General features: G+C 40.6%; 1 protein-coding gene across 2 annotated transcripts; it reads right to left on the reverse strand.

The window, feature by feature from the left end:
* Positions 1 to 670: 670 nt before the first annotated feature.
* CD24 (CD24 molecule) lies at positions 671 to 3,492 on the reverse strand. Of its 2 annotated transcripts, XM_062488711.1 has the most exons (2): positions 3,372 to 3,446; positions 671 to 856 (listed from the first exon to the last, which is right to left on the reverse strand). In XM_062488711.1, the coding sequence occupies exons 1-2, from the start codon at positions 3,444 to 3,446 to the stop codon at positions 671 to 673; spliced, it is 261 nt and encodes an 86-aa protein (XP_062344695.1). The 2 variants fall into 2 exon arrangements, with proteins under 2 accessions (XP_062344695.1, XP_062344694.1); XM_062488710.1 differs by lacking the exon at positions 671 to 856 and having other exon boundaries at positions 2,789 to 3,492.
* Positions 3,493 to 14,614: the final 11,122 nt, after the last annotated feature.

The raw sequence follows: 14,614 nt of genomic DNA on the forward strand, positions 1-14,614 counted from the left end.
CCATTTGGTTAGGAATCAGGCATTAAATAAGAGGATTCTTACAAAAGTTTGCTATTCTATTTTAGCCTTGTGACAATTTCATACAAACGAATTCTAGAAGAAACCCTTTTTACTGATGTTTCTTTTTCATACATCCTAATACCCATAAGTTATAACCATGCAGGCTGTGCAAGAAACAATTCTTTGCGCTTTTCTGAGTTTTCTAGGGGTTCTATGAGCCTGTTGATGTTTTTGAACTTAAACAAAAAAATAACTCTTGGAGTCCTTATTCTAGATGGTAGATAAACTCTCTAGCCTTTTTTTCTTCATGGACTGTTATTATCCATCCTTATTATAAGACACTGTATTTCTTCTCAGTTTTAAATTGGCTTTGTCAGTACAGTCTCTTTTTGCTTCCATCCTGTTTTTCAGATTCCAGCTCACTTGGTGAAAGAGCTCTTAATTTTACCTCCTTGCTGAAGCTGGTCTTTTCACACTGGTCAGCTTTGAAAGTCAGAATACTGAGTGCTTCTCTGGGTCAGACTGGTACTGATTTGAGTATGGAGTGGAACCAAGCTGGTTGATGTGGAATTCAGATTGATTTCTTCTCATGCTGGGTTGGAGATCTAACCATCTCAGGCGGTTCAGGAAACAGGGTGGGGAGTGGTAGCCATTTCCATGCCAGAGTCTCTTAACAGCAAAAATACAGAAGAGAAATGGAGAGAATGAAAAAAAGACTTGTGGTTGAGTGAAGAGAATTTCCATGTCCGTGAGTGGTGGTATTGTTCACTGAATTTGTGACAGCTGACAGAGAAGTGGAACTTGCTGAAGAATTGTTTGAAGGTGTTGGACTTGTTCCATTGAGACCACAGTAGATCTAGAATGTGGAGAGGAAGGGAAGTGACAAAAAGGGTTATAGTGTCTCTTTTTAAAAATCAGAATACATATTAGTAGCAATGAACACTGTGTAGCCACTCAGCCACAGCACTCAAATGATACACAGAAAGGTTCATGCCTTTCATTGTGCAGTTAAGGACAAAGACATTTTGAATTGCACGTGTAGGATTTGTTAAAGAAATACATTTTCTAAATATATTTACATAACTATTACTTTATGGAAATCCTTCCATAAATTAGATGACATACAGGTTTCAAAAAAGTTCACAAAAAAAAAAATAGAGCTATGTAAAAGCAAATCTTAGAATAATAAAGACTTCCAAACTGCATGAATTGTAGTCTACCTTTGCAGACTAAGCCACAAACAAACATATAAGGAAACAACAGTCATGAACCTATTGATACTGTTTCTGGGGCTGGTTCACAGCTTCTTTTGAAGCAATACTGGGGCTTTATGTAAACGGATTTAATACTTCAGCCCCTCTTATCTTGCTGTGGTAGCACTGAACTGCAGAAGTCAGAACAATGAAACCATACTGATTAAATCACAACCTCTTGGCATTCTAGAACATACAAAATAAAAAAGTGCAGTGAAAAGACCATATATTCATGATTTTTCTTAAAATGCTGACAGAAAGCAAAATCTTTTTTTTAAATCCTTCTCCCCTCATAACTGCATTATAGGGACAGAACAAAAACTTGCACTATGGGCAACCTCAATATTGAGTTATTTTCTACATATGCACAGGAAAGCTTTCAAAGATAACCTAAAGTATTTTTATTTCAGTGAAAAAGAGCAAGCGAAACACAAGGATGAAAAACAAGAGCAAGAATCACATTAGTTCATCCCTAAAAATGAACATAATACAGAGAGATTGGCTTCAAGTCCATGGCAGCAAACTTATAGTCTACCAGAGCATTCCAGTAAGCTCTTACAGTTAATTCAAGTAAAAACTTTTTTTTTTTTTGTAAGAGGTTAGTTTAGTAAGTAATTCTGTCCACAAAAGGTGGCCTTATTCTCTAATGCTTCTGGTGCTGCTGAGAAAATAGATTAGCGGGGGGGGGGGGGGGGGGGGGAAATCAATCCCTCAAACCCGAACCAGTGAAGTCTATGTTAAATTCATCAGAAAAATGCAGAAGCACTTTCTTTCGGTATTTCCTACTAAAAACACATACAATAGAAAAACAAAAATTGTGCAAAGCTTCTGGTAGTTCGCATTTTTGGCAAGCAGCACTGCGCTGGAAGCAATTAAGGACTGCAGGATGAAAATCTCTGTGTTGAAGTGTCTGTTAAAAGCAGCCTGAAAGTGATCAATAGTGAATTGCTGACTTAATAACCTACAAGGCAAGTCCCAGCCAGCCCTGGAATTTTTTTCAACTTCATACAAAGACTCCACCATCATTCCGCTCTTGGTTATGAATTATTTTAAGTTTTCTTGGTTTTAAACAAAAAAAGCTCCTCAATTTAATTATTTATTTTTGGTGGAAGAGAATGGGCTTAGGTCCGAGTTCCCCAGGGGTCTCAGTGGATGGGACCCTAGAGGTTTTCTCAACGTGAATGTGATAAACACCGGTAACCCGAAGGGTCTGATCCGGCTCTCAGCACTGCCAAGGGCAAGACTCCACTGAGCACAAAGGAGAAGGAATAATGCCTTTCCTCGCAAACAAAGAGGAGAGGAGAGGAAACACCATCCAGCAATGCCGTTGCTGTTTATTTTTCTGGTACTGTGTTATTCACCCTTTTGAAGAGTTGGTTTCTAGGAACAACACACCGATACAACCCGGGAGTCCCGCTCGGCTTGGCCGCTTAAAGAGAAGCGGGTGGCTCCTGCATCCATTACCTTTGCGCCAAGGGCAAGGCTCGGGCCAGCGCAGCAGCCAGGGACTGGTGCCTTTGCTTCCAGCCCCTAAACCTCCCACTCGTGCCGAGAACCGAGCCCAGGACGGGACCCAAAGCCCCGCATCTTCGGTGAGGGGAGGATGGACCCAGGTCCCTCTACAAAACTCGTGTCCTCCCGGGGCTGTCTCGGGTTTGGAGGGATCATTGTCCCTCTAATCAGCGGGGAAATAAATGAACGCTCAGCTGCCGCTCACGCTGTTCGGCGGCTTTGCCTCGAGGACCCCAAAGGGGAGGGGAAAAAAAAATAAAAAAAAAATAAAAAAGGCAGCGAACTCCAACTTCGTCTTTTTTGATTTGACTGGGATAATCCACGGCAGCGCTACCACCACCCCAGAGCTCCGGGCTCGCCACTCCGCCCATCCGCAGCCGGGGCTGCCCGGGCTCGTTCTCGTTCCTCCGGCCCCGGGGCGGAGGAGCCGCCCGCCTCCCACGGCCACCCACGGGGCGCCGCGGCGGGCTCCGGGACGGCGCACACGAGCGGGAGCTCCTCTCGGGAGAAACCCGCCCCTCCGCCGCTCCCGAGGCGGCCGCCGCGGACGGGAGGGTCTCGCCCTGGGGCCGGCAGGGGAAAGCGCCGAGCCGCTCCGGGGCTCACCTGCGTGGGAAGGAGGAGGGCGAGGAGCAGGAGCCCCAGGCCGAGCCGCGCCGCCAGCGCCGTCCCCATGCCCATCTGATGCTGTCCCGCCGCGGTGCTGCCGGTGCTGTTCCTGCCTCTGTGGCTGCGGGCGAGAGGGATGCACCGCTCCGCCGCACCCGCCTCTTTTATAGCAGCGCGGGTCCTGTGACGCCCCGCCGCCGCCTTTCCCCCTCCTCCGCCCCACACCTCTGCTCCCGCCCCTCCGTGCCCGCCGGGGCCCCGCAAGTCGCTGCCGCCCCCTGGTCCCGCTCCGCTGAGGGCTCCGCTCCCCCTGCCCGGGCTGTCCCGCGGGACCGGGGCGAGCTCGGGTCCTGCCGTCCCCTCTCCCGCAGACCCGGCAGCTCGGCTCGCCCCCTGGGGTTCTTACAGGCGCTGGCCCCTCTCTAGTGCCGGCGTCGTGTTCTGGTATGGAGGGACTGCCACAGGGCTGCGGCTCTTGAGCCGCAGTTACTCCAGAGAAACGCTTATGTTTATAAAAACACCAGGCTTTTTTTCCATAAAAAAAAAAACCTCGAATCATGAGTGGGAGAGGGAAAGGTAAGAACGGCTGTAAGTATTTCTAAACGGCGGGATCAGTGGAAGAAAAGCTGGAGAGTTAAGATCCCATCTTGTTCAGAGCTGCCTCACCATTAGTGCTCAGGCTTCAGACCACAAGTTGCAATTTCAAGCACTCCTTGGATCTAAATATTTTATTATTACCATTGTTCTTTAAAGAAACTTGTGTGACAAGTGGAACACAAAGTTTTTCCAGCTGTAGCCTCTGTGTACGTGAGGTTCTACCTTCTGGCACAGTAAATGCTGTACTTATATTGTATCTCCCCCCTTGCCTGACTGAAGATTGATTTGGTGAGGCCCTAGCACAACCTTTCAGATGTCTCAATGTATGGACAACTGAACAAAAATGGTCTGTGTCCACTTTATAAACTACAAAAAAGATACACCAATGTGCTGATTCTATTGCCACAAAGCAGATATTTCTATTTAAAAGAAGAGCAAGGTTTTCTGTCTGCTCAGACAAACAACAGGTTTCAAAATTTGGATATATTTGTGTTTATCTCAGAACAAAGTGTGAGGAGATACGCAAGTCCAGCACTACATAACCCATTGGCCATTTCAGGGGCTGGACTGCTTTTGAAGAGCTTCCAAGGGTGTTGCTAGAACTCAGTCCAAAAGCATGGGAAATGTGGAGAGGTGCACTGTAGAACCGGGTGCTGGGACTTGTGTTGGACAAGAATATTTCATTCCAAACCAAGTTTTGCATTAATTCTTTCAGAGTGCCTGACAAAGCTATAGTTATTTTATTTTTCCAGAAATAAAGGTATTTTGCAAGCTGTACCACCCAAGATATCAATTCTTATTCTATACCAGGACGAAAGAGCTTTTGAGAGTTACACTAAGTCTGAAGCACTTTTGAAGCAACATCTCATTCTGATCATAGTCATAGTCCAGTTGTTAACTATAAGAGACATAGTCCATCAATAGAGTTACTATGGGAACAGTCATCAAATTCATGATTTTATGCCTCTGAATATTCACTGCTTGTCTGCTGAAAGCTGGATGCCAGAAGATGGGTTTTGATGATTACAGAGATATAAGGAGTGAAAAAAAAGAGAGAACTGTGGTGGACTTAAAATTACAGAGAAGTGACAAAGCTGAAAACATTTCTATCACTACTTTCTCTTGCCAATAGTTTGCTTTGGTGGTCATAGTTAAATGAAACACAAATGTGAGGGGGAAGGTCACCTTTTCATTCAGTAGATAAGCACAGAAAAGTGAAATTCCCTGTGAGAGAAGTCACGTGAATCACAGCAATAAAGTCAGGGCTCACATGACTGTGACACCAAATTCCCTGGAGGAGATGAAAAATGAAGGGAATCCAGTTAGGGCTCTACAATAAAGCAAAGAATATTCCAATGTAAAGCTGACAGAGATGGTTTCCATTATTATCTCTCCCATCTTGTTTGGGAGAAAAGGAAGTGATACAGCTGTTGCATGATCCTGTAGGGATCATAACTGCCTGTTCCAAGTTGAAGCAGCAGCTGAGACACTTAAATGTCAACACCAGGACAGATGAGAATGAGAGAATAGAAGTCAGATGGCCTTTCCCATTCTCTCTACCTGTGCATTTTGTCTGAGGTCTGTAACTATAAAAAAATTGGATGATGCACAGTTCTTGTAAGGTGACATGAGCCAACACAGCATGATATCACTGACTATTATTATTATTATTATTATTATTATTATTATTATTCTGTGTATTGCACTTCTGGTGTTTTAACAAATTTCAGTGAAAATGAGGGTATCTTTCTTTTTGTTAAAAATATTGTGAAGTCTGTTCATCTATTTAAAAATAAAGAAAAATGATGAGGCTTAAAACCATGTGGAAGAAATTATAAATTACAGAAATAGTAAAACTCTGTAAAGTTTATGTTTGGAGGCCAAAAAAATGTCTTTCTGAAATATTCCTAAAACACTAATGTAAATAAGGATATGTGCTGTCAGCAAGGGAGAAGTGTTAAAAATATTTTAAGCCCAAGATTTTCATTGAAATTTTTGTCATTGGAAATTACAATGCCTAACACTTCATTAGATTTATACAACCAACATTCCCCATTCAGGAAAGCTGCAATATTCTTGATTCCTCCTCAACATATGAATTACCTGCATTCCTAATTCAATTTTTTTTGTTTGTTTGTTTTTTTTCTTTTTACAGCTGAAGTCTATCAAGAAGTCTGCAAAAGCTATATCTGAGCAAGAGTCCAGATTCCAATATATGGATTTTTTGACAGGGCAAGGAATGCTGTGAGCTGAGAACCGTATGAAGTGAAGTACTGCTATCTGGTGGCCAAAAGGAACTTCAGATATCTTTCTTTCAGGAAAGACAATCCGCTCCCTCAGTCAAACACCCTTTGAAAGCAAGCAGTGTATTCTCAGAGTTCTCATCGTGTTGAGATACAGTGTTAAATATTGTTAAATCCCCATTGCTCTGCTTCTTTCAGTTTTTATCCGTAGGTCAGCACCTCTCCCAGTTAAATACATAATATTTGATAAGAAAAGTTAGCAAAGAGAAGGGAGAAAATGAAAACTGGATCTTTTCAGTTAAATATAAGTTCATATGTATAACCCATCAGTGACTTTTAAGTTGATTGAACTTTACAATGGGCATAGCTCTCAGTCCAGTGAGCAGAAGCAAAACTTGTGCTGATTTGCATAAGGCATTGGAAAACAAGATCAGCTAAAATGACTGGCAGAAAACCCCAACAGTTGTCTATAAAAGGCGACAAGAAGTCTACAAGACACATAAGTAATTTATTCAGATATATTACATTTAAATAAAAAGCTTTAGCAAAATAAGTGTAAACAGAGCATTAAGTGGAATTAATGAGAAATAATTTTCACTTGACCATTAATTTACTCTTACCTTTTAGATGCTAATCTTGATCCACCTAAAATACTTCAGGAGCATCAATTTCCAATGAAAATCACTGGATCCTGTGCTCCCTCAACCAGCTCTTCACTCTCCTTGGTTGTGCACAGACTAGAACTTACTACTTATATGTTAGAACTTAGTACACCTTGTGGGTTTTCTCAGTGTCTTCATCCATTTCAAGCTCAGGCCACTGCATCTCTCAGTACTCACCTGAGTCATATTATGAGTTATTTTAGTTAATACCCACCTGTGAAATTGTATATTTATATATTAGAACCTGATTTTTTTTCAAAAGACAGATTTGGAGAAATCCATTTTTGCAGTGTTCATCAATTAGCCCACATATGCTGATCTAAGATGACATCATCTGGTGATATGTTTCCTTGATATTCATTTTTAGCATATGGTTATGCCTTGAGAAACTCACAGGTCAATATTTCCTAGTATTTCCTAACATTTCATTAGTTAGGCTGGCCCCTCTCTTGTTGCTTGTTTAGTGGAAAGAACTTGTGTGGCAGCAGCTCCAGCCACATAATCAAAATTTGCCAAGTATTTTGAAGCACCCTTCTTTACAGTTGCATCTTAACTGTCATTGCAGAACAAGGCTGAAATATTGATGGGACAGGTTGAAACTGATTTTAGACAACTGGACAAAGCTGTTTGGCATGTGTCTTGGATAAGAACTTGGAATATATATGTGAGGATTGCATTTTCTCTTCCAGTGGAGGGTTCATATTAAATTTTTATTAGTAAAGCTTTTAATGGAAGGCATGATTGGTGCTAGTGTAGCTCTCCATTTATTGGTAATAAATGTTGATTAGATTCAACTACACTTGTCTTCAGACATGGGCCTTGATGCCATGATGCAGAGCCAGGATTCCAGCAGTAGCACTGTTTCCCTTCTGTGTCGACCTGAGACAAAGGTATTGGGCTGGTTAGTTAGAGGTATAGTTATGGAAGTAAGCAAAACCATGATTTCCAGACCTGGAATCATAAGCCTGGAAGTTTGAGCAGAAGGGAAATTGTAGTTCCGGAAATAGTCTCAAGAAGAAAGGTGTGAGGGTTGCTGCTTTAATGTCCATGGATCTTCTGACTTCAAGGGATGGTGTCAGCTTACACAACTAGGTGTGGCTTCAGATCTGCTTGAAAGCACACCTTTCTCCCTAAGTCAAACAAACTCTTAGGTGACATCAATACAAATTAAATGGTAGCAGAGCCTGTTCTTTGGCCTTCAGGCCAACTGACATGTCTAACCCTGTCCACACTATTAAACTCTCCCAGCCTCCAGAAAATGGAGGCTGAGTCTAAACTGCCTATTGGTAGGTAGCTGTCCCTAGCCTGAGCCAACCCCTGAATCATGAATTGTTTGGTCAGGAATTGTTTGGGATCATGCTTCTTGGAATAGGACAAAACCAAGACAGAACTTTCCTTCACCCATGAGGCATAATGTCAGATAACAGGTCTATATACATGAAAAAGTAAAAATTACCAAAGGTTATTGATTCCATCTTCTGCTGTGAGGGAAGTTTAAACATTACACTCAGAAAAGAACATCAGTGAAGGGTATTCCACAGCCCACAGACTGTTTGTTTATTTGCCAGACTATCTTTGCATAATACTTCTCTTAAATCTTCTTCGCAGCAAGTTTGCATTGCATTGCAACAATTTATTGCATTGCATAGTAAAGTGCACTGATAATATTGATTTGTAACAAAGTGTTTACTGGTTGAAAACATATCTGACACTTTTTTCTGAGAGAAGGAAGGGTTGCATGACAGCAGCCATCTACATCTAAGTGAGTCTCCCTGGAAACCCTGGATGGATGATGAAAGGAAACAAGTGCTTCTATGACGTAATTAATCTCATTTCAACACAGACATCTGAAATAGATTAATCACTTCCTGGAGATGCTGACTTCTCTTCACTGACTCCTAAAAGAGTATACATGATTCACTCTGACATTTGCCACTATATTTTCCTGTAGTCTGAGGAACAGATTCAGTTCCTTCAAGCTTTCTTCACAACATTTTTATGCTTTTTTGTCACTTTCCTTTGTACTCTCTCAAATCCGTCTTAATTAGATCATGTTTCCCAAAGTAGCTCACTCTACTCAAGATGTGATTTCAGCATGCAACAACTCTATTGATGCAGCTTAGAAAGAATATTTTTTCCTGACTGTTTTTGTTTTGTTTGTGGTTTGATGCAGTTTTGAGATTATCTCACTCCAGTTCTTGAGCAATAGTGCAATGTTTGCACTTTTCCCATCTCCCTGAATTTTCCTTCTATGATAAGACTTATTAGTAACTGCAATTACTGCATTACCATTATCTTGAGCACTATTCTGTGATTTCTTCCACTGGATTTGATATTCTGCATTACCTCTCTTACCTGGGGATAAAAAGTCTGTTATCCTCAAACTGTACTGCTACTTCGCCATGCTTCTTTCCAAATAAATGAAAATATATATACTGAAAATCTCTTAATCTTTATTAGTCATTTAAACCATTGTAATTAGTTTATTACTGCTGGGATTTCTTCTATCCCTGACACTTTACCAGACCTATGTTTTCAGCCTCACATAGGAAGCGGTTTTTTCTGATAACAGAAAAATCTTCTTATCTTCTTTTGAGAAATGCTGAACATTTGTACCTTGCAATTTAAATCTTGCATTTTTTAATTTTTTGGGGTTTTTTTTCTATTGTTTCCTTGTTTTTGTGGTTTGGGTTTTTTTGTTGTTGTTGTCATTGTTTATATTGTTTATTTACTGTCTTCTCTCTGCCAGTTAACAGGGCAGATTTTTTTCTCCCACAGTTACAAAGCAGACAGTCTGTTTTACGGAGTATCCAAGTTCAGAATTTATTCCTAATCATGACTGCTGCATGAGGGGTTATTCTTTTGTAACCTTTTCTGGGTAATTTCTAGTTTGAGTAGGGGACAGGCAGAGATAACAAAGTAATGAGAATGAACCATGGAGAAATCTGATAAACAGGAAGATCTAAAGTTGGATGGGAAGACACAAAATTATAAACCAAAATAAAAACAAATAGGATTAAAAGGTGTGTAAAGTAGATCAGCTCTTCTTCCCATTTCTTAATAGAAAAAGGGGCTAGTCTAGGATTTGAAAAGATGAACTGCTGAAAGGAAACATGTATCATGTGTCACTAGGAGTGTTAAGACTTCATCTATCTTTTAAATGGTGAAAACTTTATCACAGGGTATCATTGTGCAAGGTGCAGAGAAGGCGTGGTCACACAGCAATGAGAACACCCAGGGTTTGAACAGCTAGTGTTGCAAGGACACACTTCCCTGGGAGATAAATCATCCCAGGTCTTCCTACTATGCGATTTACACATCTTTTACACCTCTGGAGCTGGGCATTGAGAAAGGGCAGAACAGCCTTGACATCAAGTAATATTATTCTGACATTCTATCCCTCCTTTTTGCACCTTTGTTGTTACTATTTCTTTCTGTCTGTGTGTGTGCGTGTGTGTGTGTGTGTGTGTGTGTGTGTGTGTGTGTGTGTGTATCTCAAAGGTGCATTGAAACATAAATTTTTCTGTTTATAGATGCCAATCAAGAAAACTCGGTCCCTGAGTCAGACTGGAAGCTGAAGTATTTTTTCAGCCTTTTTTCTGCTTTTAAAAGCAAACCTGACACAAAACATTGTTGGTTTGGTTTTGTTTGGGGCATTCAGTTTGCTTGCTTTAAGGAAACTTTAATTATACACAGATGGAGGAACAATTAGAATTTCCCCACTGGAAATTAATAATGCTAAACTTGCATGTGTATATCTTGAATTAGTTGCCATCGTTTAGAAAAGAGAACATTATTTTCTAGTAACTAAAGACATTAATCTGAGGAGAATACAGAGGAAACACAGAAGTAAACAAATAATTCAAACTACTTAACATTTGCTCATGGACTATGTTGTTTTATGGCTAATAAATAACGTTCAAATAATGAATGCTTAATTGAGTGTTTTTATTTTTTATTACATTTGCCATCCACTGTTAGTGTAGCTAGATAAATCCTAGAACAGCAACCAACACCAGCAGGACCTGAATGGTTCATTACAGAATGAAAGTCTCAAAGCCTGTCTTAGGAAACAGCACAATAGCTTTTCCTACCAAAAAAATAACAAACAAGAAAGTAAGGGTGAAATAACAAAACAAATCTCATTGCAAACCTGTCACCAAACTGGGAAATCAAAGAATTAGCAGTGAAACTGCAGAGCTTTTAATCTTGGTGCAGTTGGACTTAATACCAGTCTGGCTGAAGGAAGTTACTCACTGTTTTCCTCCCATTTGCTTAACCACTGATGTCACACCAGTTTTCACTGGCAAGGCAGCAATGTATTTCTGGTTTAGGTGGTTCACCATGCTCTGACTGATGGAGCAGCCTCACACCACTTCTTCAGTGCTGGTCAGAGCAATCTGCACTATCCACCTCCATCTTCTTTCTTATTATGGCTCGATGTGGCCTCCTACTTTAAAAGACAATAGAAAGACAAAAGACAAATTAGTCGGTAGTGAAAAGGATAGGGAAAAAGAGAGACTGCTACATTAACAAGTGGTTGTATTTCCATCACTTAAAGAAATACCAAAGAATAACTGAAACTCATCCACCCTCCTCTACTCCCCTAATTACCCATCTCTAATGTCTAAGATGGGTTTTCAAGGAATAAGTAAACTGCAAGCAAAGGTGCTTTTTGAAACCCTGCTCATTTCTGGAAAGGGATTCTCTGTGCAAGGTGCCAATGTGGCTGCAGGAAAAATTGGACAGAAGTTCATAAATCAGTTGTTACCACAAGAGATGAAATGGCAACACAAAGAGTTGGTAAGTAGAGAGAAACAGAAGTCTCAGTATACTGGGATAGGAGCTGAATACATTAAAGGTATCCTAAAGAGAGTAAACACAATGTTTTATAGTAAAAGATAGCACAGTAAATTACATGGGCAAATGAGAAAGAGAAGTTTAGAGCAGCATGTCAACAGAAAAGGCAGCACTGGAAGGGCTAGAAAAGAAGCTTCTACTGTATGAAAGGTTATTTTTCAGAGAGGGACTTTAGAGAAGGAGATGATAGGATTATTTGGTCACAGATTGAATGCAAGTAACCAGCTAGAGGAATTGTGTCTAGGCTGTGGATTAAGAAAAAAGAACATCTAAGCAGTTACAATAGGTGTGACACTGGAAGAGGTGAATTAGCAGTCAGGAAGCTCATTATTCAAATGAATATGGACAAACTTAAAGGTGATGCTCATATGGGAACATTCTGTTAGACCAGGCAGCATAAATATGCATAGAACACTGTCCAGTCACCTTCTCACCTTGAAATAAGCACTGTAGCTTAAAAAAAAAAAAAAATTAAAAATGTGGTCTCAAAAATGCAATGATGAAGCTAAATCTGCAGACACAAGTAATCTGGTGAGATGTGCATTGCAGAATGTGAGTCAGAGCTACTCACAGCACTCAAATGGCACCATGGGGCTCTTTCTTTGCAATGAGTGTCAGCAGATCCAGCGCTGTCACTTGACTGACCTTGCAGGAAAACAAAGGTAACAAGGACCTTAGGCAGTGGGGAGGGAATTCCCAGTTACAGATTCAAACACATAGGTCAAAAACTACTGAGAATTTTCTCTCTGAGCTACCAAACCTAGAAGACTTATCTCCCTGTGAGTGAACAGCATAGAGAGTATATTGAAATACACAAAATGAAAATCAAAGAAGAGAGGAATTATCCTTCCTAGAGAGGAGATTACTCCACTGGAAAAAAAAAAAAAAAAACAAACAAAAACAATTCTATGAGAACAGCCATGGGAAGAAGAACACATCTTGATCAGACTAATTTAAAAAAAAATAATTTAGACTACCATGAATCTGTCAGAAATGAATGATCACTGTTTCTTACCAAAATTGAAAATTTCGACTGTATGCTGTGGAGGTGTCATATTAAAACAAACAAACAAAAAACAAATTGCCTGAAAGCAGCTTAAAGAACATCCTGCCCAGAGACAGGACTGAACTGTGCTTGAGCAAAGCCTCTTGTGAGGAAAGCCTGAGCCCGTGGCAGCTTTGAGAGGAGCTTTTCGCTGCCATCTAATGGTAAACTGGGAGAAGAGAAAAAATACAGAGGTCTTCATCCCCTCGGAACATTTTGGTTATAATTACAGTTCCATATAATTAAAGCAGGATTAATAATTCTTAACTTCATTTTTGCTTTTTTTAAAAAAAATTAAAAATGCATATACTGTCCCAGGTAGGGAGTTCCCAAGCACTCACATAACTGCAGTACAGATCTTGTCCAAGGGCTTTCATGGCCCTTCCACTCTGTGGCACGGAGGGAATCTGACAACAAGAAGACCTGAGAGACATTGAACTTTTCCTACAGTCCAGGGCTGAGTGAATCCTTGGGGGAGGAGGGGAAAATCCCCAAAAAAACCTTGGTACGCATCTGCTTTCATGACTGAGATGTAATAATAACACAATGTACCTTCCAACTAGTACAACTGGAACAGTTGCCCTCATAGCTGTACTAGGAAATTGAGCAAGTGTGGCAGAGGTGATGTGTCTGTTTGGAGTTGCGAAATGATGACATAAATCAATTTGTGATGCCTGTTCATGACAACCCAGTCACATTTTCCTCTGCATCTGATTAATTTCTGCTTCCTGAAGGTGCCATTATATCATCGTATTTTAAAATATAAAAGATGGGGGGACTTCAGGCACACTCTTTATGTTGCTGTACAATATGAAGGTGTAATAAAGATGTATAATGACTGAATAACATAGAAAGGCATTAATACTTACGTTTTTGCTTACTAAGTTAACTTCACGCTTAGCAATGTTAGACCATGACTTTAATCCTACATGAGACAAATAAAATTCCAGAAGATTTGAAGATAATGGGGTAAATAGAAAGATAGGCTTGAGGTGGTTTTTGTTTGGTTTTGGCTGTGGTTTTTTTCCTCCTCGGGGAAGGTAGCATTTCTGCTCAGGGAATCCACACTGCTCTTGACATTCTTCTCTGGTCTGACTCACTATGTGCCACTATGAATGCAAGAAAGTTACTCTTAGTGACCTTTTTTTTCTCCTCAGTATATATATGTATGTGTGTTTGCATATTTTATGATATATAGGGGGAAAGTGCTAAAAGAGTTAGAGGCTATATTCTCAACTGAAATTGGGAAGAATCTCGCTGAACTTGGCACTGGAACATTCAGAATACATAAAGACACAAAGGTGTTCAGAGATTTCTTCCCAGTGAGGTTTCTAAGAAAGGGGAATAGCTCTGCCCATTAATTGCTCCATTACCAAATATCCCTGACATAAAAACCTCCCATTCAAACATTTTATGACAAAGTTTATACAGGTGTAAAATTAAGCAAAAACATATAATGTCCATGCTAATTGCACAGCTGCTGTTCAGAAGTAGTTCTGCAGTTATATCACTTTTCAGATTTGCCAGTATTTTTCCAAGGGATGAGTGTTCTGTCAGGTGAGGTGGCTAGCAGTTTAAAGCAGAACTGTAAAGTTGAGGAGCTTTTCCATCTGACAAAATTACCCTGAACCTTGTGCAGCCACTTACATCAGGGCAAGGTGCTACCAATCTGTTGCATTCTGTGCCTGTTCTGTATGGATGCAGAGGATTCCCCAAATGCTGAGAAATTGGAGCATTCAGAAGTACCAAGAGATTGGTGCACAGCATAGGGAAATCTGGGAGAAGGCAGAAGAGGGGGTGAGCCTCTCCTAGTTTCTGAGCTCCAAAGAGAAG

The sequence above is a fragment of the Cinclus cinclus genome, chromosome 3, assembly GCF_963662255.1.
Source record: "Cinclus cinclus chromosome 3, bCinCin1.1, whole genome shotgun sequence".
In the NCBI taxonomy this organism is placed as follows: Eukaryota; Metazoa; Chordata; class Aves; order Passeriformes; family Cinclidae; genus Cinclus; species Cinclus cinclus.